This window comes from Lutjanus erythropterus, chromosome 16 (assembly GCF_056507025.1).
Source record: "Lutjanus erythropterus isolate fLutEry1 chromosome 16, fLutEry1.hap2, whole genome shotgun sequence".
Lineage (NCBI taxonomy): Eukaryota > Metazoa > Chordata > Actinopteri > Lutjaniformes > Lutjanidae > Lutjanus > Lutjanus erythropterus.
This window is the reverse complement of record NC_139332.1, coordinates 30,982,672-30,996,796: the sequence shown is the minus strand read 5'-3', so window position 1 is coordinate 30,996,796 and position 14,125 is coordinate 30,982,672. Positions and strand designations below refer to the sequence as shown.

The 14,125-nt window shown below is 36.3% G+C and overlaps 1 protein-coding gene across 1 annotated transcript; it reads right to left on the bottom strand.

The window, feature by feature from the left end:
* Positions 1-2,532: 2,532 nt before the first annotated feature.
* pithd1 (PITH (C-terminal proteasome-interacting domain of thioredoxin-like) domain containing 1) lies at positions 2,533-8,679 on the bottom strand. The gene is made up of 6 exons (XM_084738906.1): positions 8,401-8,679; positions 7,244-7,287; positions 6,854-6,931; positions 5,971-6,075; positions 5,082-5,190; positions 2,533-3,085 (listed from the first exon to the last, which is right to left on the bottom strand). Exons 1-6 carry the CDS (start codon positions 8,596-8,598, stop codon positions 2,984-2,986), a joined length of 636 nt encoding a protein of 211 aa, XP_084595032.1. The 5' UTR covers positions 8,599-8,679; the 3' UTR covers positions 2,533-2,983.
* Between the last annotated feature and the right edge of the window lie 5,446 nt (positions 8,680-14,125).

Below are 14,125 nucleotides of genomic sequence, written 5' to 3'. Positions count from 1 at the left end.
TTTTACTATTATATAATGCATAAATCACGATTTTGTTTACCAATAAAAATATAGATATAATCAATACAACTCAATATGTGATCAATATACAGTGGTTGAAAATGGCAAAGTAGTGTCAATAACCCTGTAACTATTACAGTAATACTAAAAAATAAAATATGCACTGTGATTTCACACAGGCGCTAAACTTTTGTTTGGCTAAGGGTTCCTTACAGGATACAAAATGTATGTGTGGGTCATGATGTCCCTTGAAATAATTTGACAAAGCCTATTTTTTTTCACTACTTAGTTAGCCTATTTTTATATAATTTATTTATATATAATACACCTGCACATTAAGACTGTGTTTCACTGTCAGTGCATACAGAAAATAAATATGTTTATTTTAACTATTTTGAGTAATATGCCATAAAAAATATTTGATAGTTTATAAAGATTAGAACGTAATCTATTAAATATTCCACACTGAAGAAGTCTTTTGTAAAAAAATAAAAATAAAATAAAAATAAATAAATTTTATACAATGATTAAAATGAATAAATCTGAAAACTTTTCCAGATGTAACTATTGACAAACTTAATAAGTTTGTAGTGGCAAAATGTTATTGAAGTTTTATATATTACAGGTCATTGATTATTTTATATAAATTAGTAGTAATGGTTAAATTATCCTCATATCAGTATCAAATACGTACCAAGGTTCCATTTAGAACCAAGTTTATGCAAACTAATAACTTTAGACATATTTGCCATATTATCAATTATAAAGTTATAGAGCAGAAACTTTATTGTATATAAAAAAAAGTTACCTGAAACATTTCAGAGCACTATTAGCCACAAAAAAATGTTTCTCCCATTTTAGACTATTTTATAAATACAAGAACATTCTTAGAGAGCTCAAACATCAGATTTTCTCCTAACATAACATAAAGTCCTCCACCCTGAGCTTCCCATAACTGCACTCACAGCCTGCCTCTGACTGCTTGACAACACACTGCATTACTAATGCAATAAAATCATGAATGACATAATAACTCCTTACTGGAAATAAATGGAAGGTGTTGAAGGTAACAAGACTGTTTTTTTTTAGGTAGATTATAGCAGTAAGCTTTGGTCTAACAGTTCTGTCAAATAACAACATGGATGTGACATGTTAGTATTAAAGTGTTACTGTAGAGGAGCTCAGCCTGTCCGTGTGTCTGCGGCTGCTGCTGCTGCTGCTGCTGTGAATAAAAAGAGACCTCTGCTGCAGGAAGACTTGGATCTGGTCCAAGCCTGAGTCCTCAACACCTTCATGCGGGCCTCCGATCAATCCCTCTCACGTTACCTCAGATGACTGAAAGTGAACTTCATCAACTGTGTCAGTGCTCCATGCAGCTGTTGGAAATTCACCTCATCACAGAGATAAACTGAGAAAAGACAAATGGGGCATTTTGGACTATAGAAACCTGCTCAAACAAGACATCAGTCACACAGCAAACCACTAGGTGGCAGAAAATGTCCAATAAATAATGTGTTGACTTCACAGACAGCAAGTAATCTAGATCTATAGACAGTCATTGTATGAGATTTTAGGCATTTAAATGTGTTAATCTTTCCAGAGGATGGTCTTTTTTCTGTATACGTTTGAGAACAAATTAAAAAGACAGGTCATTCCTCTTATCTGTAGTGCTATTTATCCATCTAGATGGTTTTGGTGTGAGTTGTGGAGATATTATCTGTGGAAACGTCTGCCTGCTCTTAAATATAATATGACAGTATGACAGTCACAGCTTGTGAAGCTAAAAGCCCCAAAAAATGAATCTGAAAAACTTAACAACATCGTCTCTCAATCACTCAAGATAATCCACAGACTTTGTTGTGAAAACGCGTCGACGTCAGAGAGACAAATAAATGTCAAATATGGGCAGAGGCAGCCCACGTAGGTGAGGACGACAGGACGTAGGCGTGACAGGTAGAGTTTATCATTCTGCTTGGATAATTGCAATGTGAAACCAAAACTAACCGGACCAAATGTAAACAGTGTCTCAAAAAACGTGAACCTTGGTCCAGACTTTGAGGTGTGAAAGCACTCTAACACCAATCAGTGTCTGCAATAAGTCGCTCTCTAACTGCCTGCTTTACAGGAAACACGAGCAATAAGCACTCAGCTATACGTTTCATGGAAACTTTAGTTTCGTCCTCCTCGGCTGAGCTGTAACCTCTCGTAAATGAGTAGATGCACGCCTCCTTCTGCACTGAGACACAGTTGGTTTGGCGCTTTTAGCACGACAAACTGAATTTAATCCAGCTAAGTTATACTTAAGAGAAAGCAGACATCTCTAAAGCTGATATCCCCAAAACTGTAACTCGCATCAGATAAATACAGATAATAAACTACACTACAGATAAGAGAAAAATTTATTTTTGATTTAAGGGGGTGTCCCTTTAAGTTCATTTGCAACTTGTACTCCTAAAAAGCAAAAAGTAATTGTTAATCCAGGATGTGAACATGCCAAATAAAGTCTTTAATTAATCAAAAAATTACCATTACTTGTTTTATTTCCAGTCATCAGTGATTTATTTCAGAGTAGCTGTCAGTTTATTGAAGTGGTGGATATGATGAGACATGAATCAGAGTATACAGGTTAAACTGATAACAACAGACTTAATCTGAGTGTCAAATGTTTCATGCGGTTATTATTATCAATTATTATTATTATTATTATTCTTAAGCTTTTTGCCCACATTAAGCCTTCACTCTTTATTGCCACAGAAAACAGAGCAGCAGCTTGGCACTTCCAGACACATCTGAAGCTCTCTGCTCTTCAGATTATCGTGCTGCTCAGTCCCGGTCGAGCTCAACCAACCTGCCGGTTCGCAGCGTTGGACTCATCTTTGACTTTATGACACCTGTCAAGCAGACGCCACTGAAACCCCCTCTTCCTCCTCCTCCTCCTCCTCCTCTATCTCTTCCTCCTCTTCCTCCTGACTCTCTTAAGCTTTCAGGAAATGAAGTTGGTTTGTGGGATGATGCTCTCCACTTTGTGATCTGCAGGGTTCGCTGTTGCCTCGTAGTTACAGATGGTAACTTCATGTCTGTGAGCCTGGAAACACAGAGAGAGAGAGAGGAAGACAGGTTGACCTACAGCAGGTTTCAGGTTAAACCTATTAAATTAAAAGAAAGCAGGGGTGGATGTAACTAATTACAAGTACTCAAATTACTGTAATTAAGCCCTTTGGGTACTTTTTCCAATCTGTAATGTTTCTTTTCTTTCTTTTAATAATATCCAAAGTTCTCATCGGCATTTTTGCAGCCAATAAGGCTACCTGATAACAAACAGGCCAGTGGAAATCATGACATATAGACAAATTAAACCCCCCAAAACCACCATGACCACTGACCAGAACAAAGCAGAAGAGTTAGGAGACATTTAGACTGAAGATCTGAAGAAACAGAAACCACTTTAGATTGAATTCAGCTACTGATACTGCATTAAACATTAACGGTTAAAAAGCAGCTAAAACTTATACTATTGACTAGTTTTTGAGAGGAATACTATTTAAGTATTTTTCTAACACAACTAGTTTGGTGGTTATACCGCATGATTTTCTATTTTTATTTTGTGTGCTTATCAGTTTCTGTTCCTAGAGACACTGGGCCTCATTCACTAATATCTTCAAAAGTGTTTTTCTTAAATTTGTTCTTAAGAAATGTCATCAGAAAAATCTAAGTCAGATTCCTGAAGGTGTTCTTACGCCACAGAATTGTTCATGTCAGTGTTGTTATATTGATGAGTGTCATTGTCTCCATAATATCCATATAACAGGGGTCTGCAACCTGCTGTTTTTACGGCTCTCCAGTGGCTTTGACAAAAAAATAATATGGAAATAAGTAATGATATTTTTTACATTTAAATTTTCATTTATCATTGTCGTAGGTCTGAAGTGTGAATCAAAAATGCCTGGGTAGGCAGCGTCCTGGATGCTTTTTCTGAGGCGCTCTTTGGACAGAGACACTTGTGTAATCAAAAATCACAAAAATCCTCCAAGGGACTCTCTTTTAAAACAATTAAAATGACTTTATTGTCATGGTATGAACATGTTAGACCTTAAAGTCTTAAATCGTAAGGTCTAACACGACCATGCTGTGACAATGAAAGCATCTGAATTGTTTTAAAAGAGAGTACTTTGGAGTTTTTTTTTCTTTTTTTTGTGAGTTTTGGGGATAAATGTGTAGCTTAGACACCAAATAAAAAAAAGGTTTGAATATATCATCAACTAAAATGTGGGTCATAGCCTACATCTCTGTCTTGATGCCGTTTTCCTCTAGATTTTGCTGGTGGTTAATCCTGAGCCATATTTACTTTCTTTTTCAGGCCAAAAAAAGAGAGAGTGCACAATGAGTGACATTTTTCACCATTTTTTAACAATAACTGTTAATTGATTAATTGATAAAATAATCAAATGATTAATTGACTATGAAAATAATTGTAAATTGCATCCCTAAGTGGTAGAATATTTCTTTTCTTCATATTTCTGAAGTTTTTGGATTATTTTTTTAGACTAAAAAAAGCTAAGACAGTCTGTGAAACACAGCAAACTCGAAACTCGCACACATCTCCCAGCTGAAACTACTTTAAGATTAAATTTTTGCATCCTAAGGCACACAGTCACCCAAGTAACAAACTAAATTTAGTGATGTACAAAAAAAATACAAAATCAGGTTGTCCTACTTTAGCCGATGGAGAAAAAGTGTGTTTGTATGCTAACTTCAGCAGATATCTCTGATGTCTGTGACAAAACAATAGAACTGTTATTTCCTCAGATTCTGCTGATAAGGTTAATTCATTTAAAAAAATCGTTTTAAACTAAAATTCTAGCCAAACACATCGCCCAATTAAAGTAATGCAGTTTTTTAAATTTAACAGTCCTGTAATAAATTCCACCTTCATGAAGTTACAATGTTCAGTTTTTGTTTAAAGCTTTTCAGACAGGCGTAATTCAACTTTATGATCATTATTAATGTATTTGTAGAGAGAAGACAAACTAAGACAGGATTCAGTGGACGGTTTCTTTTTAAAGGCTGTGACTCAGACTGACCTCTGAGTATTCTCCCCTCAGACCGATGTAGTAGACTCTGGTGCTCTCTGATCCAAAGTTCTTTGAGATGTGGATGGAGAGGTGCTGAACGTTGGAAAAACGAGCGATCCTGGAGACCAAGACACAACAGGGGACACTTCAGATCGAGACAAGAGCCAGGAAATTACATTCATACTACTAGACTGTCTGTGACACTCCATAATGGGTCAAACATGTTCACCCCTGGAGCCGTGGCACGTTGTGTGTGCGTGCGTATGTGTGTTAATTTAATACAAACACATACATATCAAGCCGAGACAAGCATGACATACTGAGATGAATGGAAAGAGAAATAGAGTCGTTCCACTTGCATTTTGAAGGCTTCTTTGACCAGACAGATATTTAATTTTACTGCATCATGTCACAGAGCGTCCAGGATTCGCTCACGATGCATCTTCCATACAAGATTCATTACTTCATCTTCATCTCTTGTGTGGCTGTTCAGCCTTCAGACTGGAATATCAGTCAAGAGCAGCTCTAAAAGCCTTCGAAACTGAGTTAAAAATCAGGTAGATTTGTCACTGTACTTTATAGTGTGTCATCCATCCATCTACAACCGCATTTTAGTCAAAAGACTATAATAAGACCTGGGTTAATGTCTTGTTAAAATTAACATGACAAAAGTGAATGACAAAAGCTAAAAGCAGAAGGAAACCACAGAGGAAGAATGCAGCAAAACACAAAAATCTGACATATGTGTGAATGAAAGTGCCTGCTGGAATCAGCTGCCTCAAACTCATAAGGCAGGTGGAAATGTGTTGATTTTAGGAACCTGATAGGACAATTTGTACTCGAAGGCAGAAAGTTGCTGAGATGATAAAAAAAAACAAAAAAACGTTCACGTTCTCACTTTGTTGGGTACTCCAGCTCAGCGCCGGGGTCTCTGTTGAGTCTGAAGGCTTGATCAGGTTCTCTGCCGGTGTCGTCGAAGGACATCTGAGGGATGTTCTTAAACCTGGAAATATACAAGTGTAATAACTGAGGGAAGGAATAGAAGCACTTAAACCGCAGATCATTCAATGAAGATTTAGATTTCATGCTTTTTTATGGCTGTTCTCTAATGGGACTTAAAGCCAACACGCCTTTCTGTATAGTGTAGAAAATGTATTATTAAACAAGTGTTTAGTTCCCTGTTCAAATCATTATAATGAGAAAGTTTCTCAAAATAATGACTCATTTTATTTATTTTATTCTATAATGATGAAAAAAGATCTTTAAGTCATTATCAGAAAATTTCTCAAAATTATGAGTTAGTGTCTCAAATTAATGAGAACCTTTTTTAAAATGACTCATTTTATTTATTTTTGATGAAAAAAGATGATGAGAAGTAATGATGATAAAGTTTCTCAAAATAATGAGTTATTATCTCAAAATAATAAAAAGTAATGACTAATTTACCTCAAAATAAAGAGAAACGGGGCACTGAAACTGAATTTTCATGGAGATATTTAATAATTAGAAATAACAAAAAATGTATATGAAAAAAAAAGGTCAAATATACTTAAAATGCTACCTATGAAAATAAATCTGCATTATGTTCTGTACATATATATATATATATATATATATATATATATATATATATATATATATATATATATATATATATATATATAAAAAGTTAGACAACATATATGCCGATACAGATTTAGGCGTGCCGGGCCGATCTGTGTGGGTTTACTCTGTGTTACCTCGCCTCTCCACCAATCACAGAAGCAGTGACAGACACTCACAGTCGTATCTCAGCTGGATGAGAGTCATTGTCTTCTCCTGAGATGATGACGCCTTTCAGCTTCACACTGCCTGTAAAACTGAAAGAGATGACACACACACACACACACACACAGAGTTCCTTCACTGCCATCTTTGACAAAAACAAGTGAAATCACAATGAGACCAAAAAAAAATGATGTGAAAGATGAGAAGAAAATAGAAGCTGTCACAAGAGACTGAAAGTGAATAATGATGAAAAGCTAGAAAGTGAAAGTAGAACTTGAATCGAAAGATAAAACTTTACAGAGTTCATCTTATTATTATCAGAGACGAAGATCCTTGTCAGTAACTTACAGACCAACACATTTCATAATGATGATGATGATGATGATGATGGTTTGAGGACTTACGGGATGTTGAACAGCAGCTCTTCGTCTGCATCGCTCTCGACGTACTAAAAGAAGAATGACACATGACTGTGAATCTTCTCTGAGTTTTATCACAGGGTCACAGCAGCAATAAAACAAACTGCACTCAGACATCATCAGATTTGAATAAATGTACGGGTCAGTTCTTCTCTACGACTGGATTTCAACCATATTGTCCATTTCAGTGGTTGAATGTAACTACGTATCTGTACTATACTACATTTGAAGCCAAATATTGTATTTTTTACTCCACCATAGTGATTTAATAACTACACGTTCTAGTTGCTTTTTCTATTACTTCCAAACTGAGGTTCAGGCAGGCTGAAGGCTTTATTCTGAGGAGACTCCAACTGATGAAAAATAATGACTTAACATGTCAAAATAATGACTGAGTATCTCAAAATAATGACTTGGTATCTTAAAATGATAACATATTGAAATAATGACTTAGCATCACAAAATAGTGACTTACTTTCTCAAGATAATGACTTGACATTTCGAAATAATGACCTGGTATCTTAAAATGATGACTTAGCAGCTTGAAATAATCACTAGGTATCTTCAAGTGAGACAGAAATAATGACTAAGCATCTTAAAACAATGAATTAGCGTCTTAGTTGGAGCCAGGCAGATATCGGTCGATCGGCCGATATTATCCCTTTGTCACTGTACCCACATTACTGAAGATCGTTTCTCAAAAATCTCATTTTGTCAAAGCACCAATAGTCATACCTACATATCAATAGTGATATGTGGTCAAAAATGTTGTGATATTTGATTTTGTCCATATTGCCCAGCACGACTACTTACTTATTATTTTGAAATAAATGAGTCTTTATTTCGAGCTGCTTTACTAAGTCATTATTTTGGTAAATTTTCTCATTATAATGAAAAGGATCTTATTTTAATCGTATGGGCGGAAATATGCTTTCACAGCAGCTCCATGTAATCTGTCGGTGTGAGTGATATTAATAAAGTTTTGTTTGTTTTAATGACTACGCAACACCACAGACAGAGCGCACACACCCACACACAGGAACACCCGTCTAACTTTTGTCTGTTGGTTCACAGGGTCCACCACCATCGCAGGGACATAGACAGGATAACTGACCGGGACAGAGGCTGTGTTTGGCCGTTACCTTGTCCCTTTCCTTCCGCTGGTCCCACGGTTTGAACACCAGCTTTCCGTCCCCGTCTCTGCTCTCGTTCAGACACTGCAGCTTCTCCAGGTCGATCCGCCGGTACAGACCATACTCCAGGCCCCTCTCCGCGGGCTCATGCTCCCCCTCGCAGCCGCAGCCGTGTCCGTGACTGTGTCCGTGACCGTGCCCGGACATCGTGGAGCTCAAAACGCTGCTCTCCAGTACAGACAGCACGGACAGAGAGACGTTCGTCCAGCGTGTTTGGTTTAAAGTGGAACGAGCTCAGTTAAGTTTCAGTTCGCGGCCTGAAGCGAACAGACCTCTTGTCTGTCAAGCGAACTGACGTCAGATGTGCACGTCCGGTTCTAGATTTTCAACATAAAACACACTGTCGAACTTGCGTTTTTAAGTTTTTGCCTCTTATTCCTTTGATTACAACTAATTTCTTCATCGATAAATGGCGATTTTGTGTTGTGAATGATGGATAAAAGGCAAGTAAGATGATGATACATAGTTCTGTTTCATTATCACAACTGCTTAAATCAAATCATCTTGAAATTTATCAAATCACTCACTTTTTCTTTTCACATTCTTTTTACTTTTTCACATGCTTTTTCCACCACTTTCATTTTTAACAGTTATTTTTTGTTATTTCCACTCGTCATACTTGCTCCTACAAACTTTACAAAATCAACAGGTTTTTAGAATTTTGCAGAAACATAGGTTTGATGAACCCCCTGAAGTCAAACTAATGAATATTTTTTAATGTATGTCTTAATTTATTTATTTAAAGGTTTCTATTTAATAATTCTATTAATCTATTAATTTTCAACTTATTCAGAATATGTAGTTGTCTCACACTACATGGATTTATTTTGTTTTCATCCCTTATTTTTTAAAAACCTGTTTGCTATTTTTGTGGTTGTCGTTTTTATCAGCTCGTCTGTATTGTGTTGTCTGCTTTTTTGTGCCTGCTGTTATATGTACATTTTTATTGCCGATCATATAGCCAATCAGATAACTGTCCCTGTTTGTGTTGATATAAATGAAGACAAAGTGACATTAGAAAATCAAACTAAAGTTGGGGAAATGTGAAACGAAAACAGACATGTGAAACGCATTTTAAAGGGAAAAAATGTTGAAATAAAATATAAATATCCTGCAATAAACTCAGTTACTGTGAAAATTAATGTGTTGCTTGTAGTAGATTGTCACATTTTATGAGTGATATTGAGTACACGACCTCACTATCTTTTTTTTTTTTTTTTAAAGGATTTGAGTGCAGACAGGTATTTTATTGAAGGGAATGAGCGCCTCACCGGAAATGATCCTCTACAACATTGCGGCCACTTCACCTGCATGAGCAGCAAAACACCAAACACGTGATGTGCTCTCTGATTGGCTGACATCTCTTACCACCAAACGTCAATACTGTCTCAAACAGTTTATAACTGTCGTAAAGCCATTGTCTGCAGTAATTCAGATCAGTGCATCACATTTAATGAGCTTCTATTTGTTTTAAAGGTAAATCCATTTGGCGAAATTACTACTGACAATCAAGTAACTACTAACAGGTTACACGTCTTAAAAGGAAGTGTACATGTGATCCTCCATCACAGATTATTGTCATGGTGTTGGCATGATTTAGAAGAATTTGCAGTGATGGCTGAATTACTCAGGCATTTTACATAAGTAAAAACAGGTTTTACAGGTGTAAAAATACTTTTATAACTAAAATCCCTGTATTCAAACGCTTAAATAAATAAAATTCCAATATATTAACCTCAGAAAACACTAAAGTACTAAAAATAAAAGTGCTCACTGTTCTGAATGGCACAATTCATAATAATATTAAAATATTATTTGATTATAATTGTAATTCATAATAATCATAATGTATTAAATTATTTGTATTTTGTGTTAGTAATCTAAATTTGCAAAGTGACTTGTAACAAATACTCTCAAAAAAATGTAATGGAGTGAAAGCTGCTATATTTACCACCAAAATGTAGTGGAGTACAGCTCATGTAAAGTACAAGTGCCTAAAAATTGTACTTAAGTACAGGACTTACTTAGAGTTGGCCAGTGGTGAAGGAATCACTCAGATCAGATTATTTTAAAAACATACATAATACAAACACAGAATTCTATTTCAAAATATATATATACTAAAAATATCAGGAAAATGTTCTGTAATGTTATTGTTCATTATTATTGTTTATCTATTATACAGCTTTGTTAAATACTTGATTCTTGTCAATTATGGCATTCTGAGGTCTGTTATTTCTGTATAACAGACTGTTGCTATCAAGAACAGACAGTTGCTGTGGAAACAGTTCTCTCATAGACTCTGGAGGAGCAATAAAATACTTTTTACGTCAATATATTGTGAGTCAAACTCTTGATTTCATTAAAGTAAGTAGCTGTTTAATAATGTAGAGTGAGCAGGTCATTATTGTGAGATAAACCCCGACAGGGTGATGCAGGACCTGACAAACAGCAGAGAGGACGTGAATCATCCTGAAAGGGTTGATTTCACAATAATGACCTGCTCACTGTGCATTACGCTGCTTATTATTATGCTTAGCTATCAAAAAACATTAATAATTTGACACTAAATATTAATTTTAAAATGATTTTATGGATTCAAAAATCATCCTCTTGCTCCTCCAGAGTTTTTGAGTAGACCTGTATCCATAGCAACGGCCTGTTCAGCAACAGTCTGTGATAAGAAATAACAGACCATAGAATGTTGTAACTGACCAATCAGAATCAAGCATTTAACAAAGTTATCTATGTAATATGAAACTTAATTAGGGGTTGCTGGTTTACTCAGTGATAGAAAAATGGGTCCCTGGGGAAAAAAAGGTTGGGAACCAGTGTTTAAGATCATGGATGTTAATTATAAGACATATTTGAAACAAGGGCACAACATAAAATGTAGGTTTAATTGGCAATGAATGCCACATTACATGACTTGAGGAAAACATAAACAATGTAAACAACATACTAATAACTCGTTAAGAAGGCCTACAGGACAGATGGGCAGCTAAAAATCACCACCACACAAAAAGAGTTAAGGGCAAAAAGTCAATTTTAATAAAAATGACCATAGAACATTTATTAAAATCTAATAAAATTACAATTTTAAATCTACTTCCTTTCAGGCCCATGATGTGGGGTGCCAGGTCCCAGTGTTGAAAATAAATACATCTCATCATTGTTGTCGACTGAAGCTGCAGACGTCCTATCAATTTTACTTCCTTATTGTTATTTTTCCTTTTTGTTGCTGCTCCTCTCTTGCTGCAGTCTCTTCAGCCCTCACTCAAGCGGTTTGTCACAGTGAAGCAGATATAAACAGGGACACACACATTCAACAGCAGGAAAACATGATCTGAAGCCACAGGATGGGTTAAAATAAGTCTACAAAGTGTCTGTGTGTGTATGTGTGTGTGTGTTGTTCACTGATATCCTCAAAAACATGATTAAATATGCATGTGTTTGTTTTCTTAAAAGCAGAGTCTTTAAACCAGCCAGTTGACGTCTCTGGTGGAGTTTTAACACCTCAGCTGACGTGCACCATGCAGCCATTAAAAGATAAAACAAGAGCGAGTAAAGGTTTTCCTCATGTAGTGTTTCATTTGATCGAACTGGAAAGTAACAAACTACTGTTCCTTAAATTAAAAGAATTAATACGTTTTTTTGTCCCGTGAAGGAAAAATTATATCGGGAAATATGCTTTTTTAAAAATGCAATTTTCACATCTGTCCGCTAAAGGGATAGATCGGACTTTTAAAAATAGGGTTGTATGAGGTGCTTACCAGTCAGTGTATTACCGACCGTAGGTGGTGGTTGATGCCCCAAGTCTGAGAAGCAGCAGGAGTACCGCTGTAGGAAGCTAAGCAATGAACTGCTGTGGACAGGATCAGCAGCACCCTACATTTATGTTTTCACTGCTCTACTTTGCCATCTCAAGCCTTTTACGACGGGAGACCAACGTTATATGAGCCAAATATCGGTCTCACCAAACCAACCAAAGTCCATTGACAAAAAGAGTAATTTTACTTATCAGCACATGGGAGTTTCTGGACTGTCGCTGAGTCAATCTGATAGTGTGACTTCAGTGTGTAAAAGGTTTGCTCAGATTCACAGAAGTCACACAATGACACAAACAAACTTACAGATCAAGGCAGCAACAGTGATTAGATTAGTGAGTTCACCTATGGAGTTTGGTTGATTCGGAGAGAGAGTGATATTTGACTTCTATAATAGCAGTTTCCTGTCTGGCAACAGATTGTCTGACAGCAAAGTAAAATAGTGAAAATATACTAAATATACTGTATACCTGAAATTAACATTGTTCTGTTGCTGACCCTCTCCACAGCAGTATATTGTTTGACTTCCTACACCAGTACTCCTGCTTTTTCTCCAAACTGAAGGCGTGCTGACCGCCATCTACTGTAGCTAATACACTGACTGCCTCATACGACAACACCTCGAAGAATCTGAACTATCCCTCTACACATGAAGCTACAGCCAGCAGGTCGTTAGCTTAGCTTAGCTCAAAGACTAGGAACAGGAGGACACAGCTAGCCTGGAAGCAAAATCTTCTTCTCAACACCTCGAAATGTCACTCATTAACATGTTGAGTCTCATTTGTTCAAAAGGTAATAAAAAATAAGTAAAATATTTTTGGGGAGGTTTAGTGTCAAACTATTTCTTGGTTGTGATTTTTAACTTCCTGGTGTCTCCACCGGTTGCCTGGCAACTGGTCCTGGCCAAGAATAGTTTAATACATAACCCCACCTGTGAAACGCATAATTGTCAGTTCTGCACAGGGGTTAAAGGATTAGTTTTGGTTTTTGAAGTGTGGTTGTATGAAATACTTAGCCATAGTCAGTGTTTTACCTACAGTAGATGGTGGTCAACGCGCCCACAGTTGGGGTGTGGAGCAGACAGCAGCAGCAGCAGCAAAACACATTTTAGCTGCTTAAAAAGAGGTCCATCTTATTTCAGTGTGATATTTTCACCACTCCGTCACCATCAGACAGCCTTTTCCACTGGGAAATCATTGGTATATAAGCCAAATATCCCTCTTTCTTGCTCAGCCAAACTTCCTTGGCAAAATCAGTAATTTTAAGGAGTGGAAGTCCTGCAAGTCTTGTGTTCTGCATGGTAAAATTAATTATTTTGCCAATGAGGTTTGGTTGGTTTGGGTTTGGTTGAGCGATATTTGACTTAAAAAACTGCAGTGTCCAGTTGGAAAAGGTTGTCTGGTAAAGAAATAAGATAGGTAAAGAAATTAAGATATTCTAAATATAGTGTATGCTTAAACTGAAAATGATTTTTTTTTTTTTTTTTTTTTTTTTGGCTTCCTAAAGCTTCCGACACCAGTACTCCTGCTGCTTCTCCAGACCACCGCTTCAAATAATCCAAACTATCCCTTTAACCCTTTTTTTTGTACATAAAAACAAACAAAATATGTGTGTTAATAATTTGTGAGCTTCAGAGTGGGGTGCTCATAGGTGGATTTCATTACCTTTGGACAGAGCAATGCTAGCTGTTTCCCCCCGTTTACAGTCTTTATGCTAAGCTAAGCTAACCAGCCGGTAGCTCTAGCTTCACATAGTGCAGAGACATGAATAGGAAAGCAAATAAGCGTATTTCCCAAATGGTCAAGCTATTCCTTTTAAAATGTCTGCTACAAAACAAGAAAAGTAAC

What these genes read in the sequence shown, in the direction of transcription:
- pithd1 (XM_084738906.1), bottom strand. Translation starts at nt 8,598, where the DNA reads ATGTCCGGGCACGGTCACGGACACAGTCACGGACACGGCTGCGGCTGC. An exon ending in CATCCAGCTGAGATACGACT is followed by an intron (nt 6,076 to 6,853) that starts GTGAGTGTCTGT and finishes GTATATTTCCAG; the next exon opens with GTTTAAGAACATCCCTCAGA. An exon ending in TGAGGGGAGAATACTCAGAG is followed by an intron (nt 3,086 to 5,081) that starts GTCAGTCTGAGT and finishes CTGTGTTTCCAG; the next exon opens with GCTCACAGACATGAAGTTAC.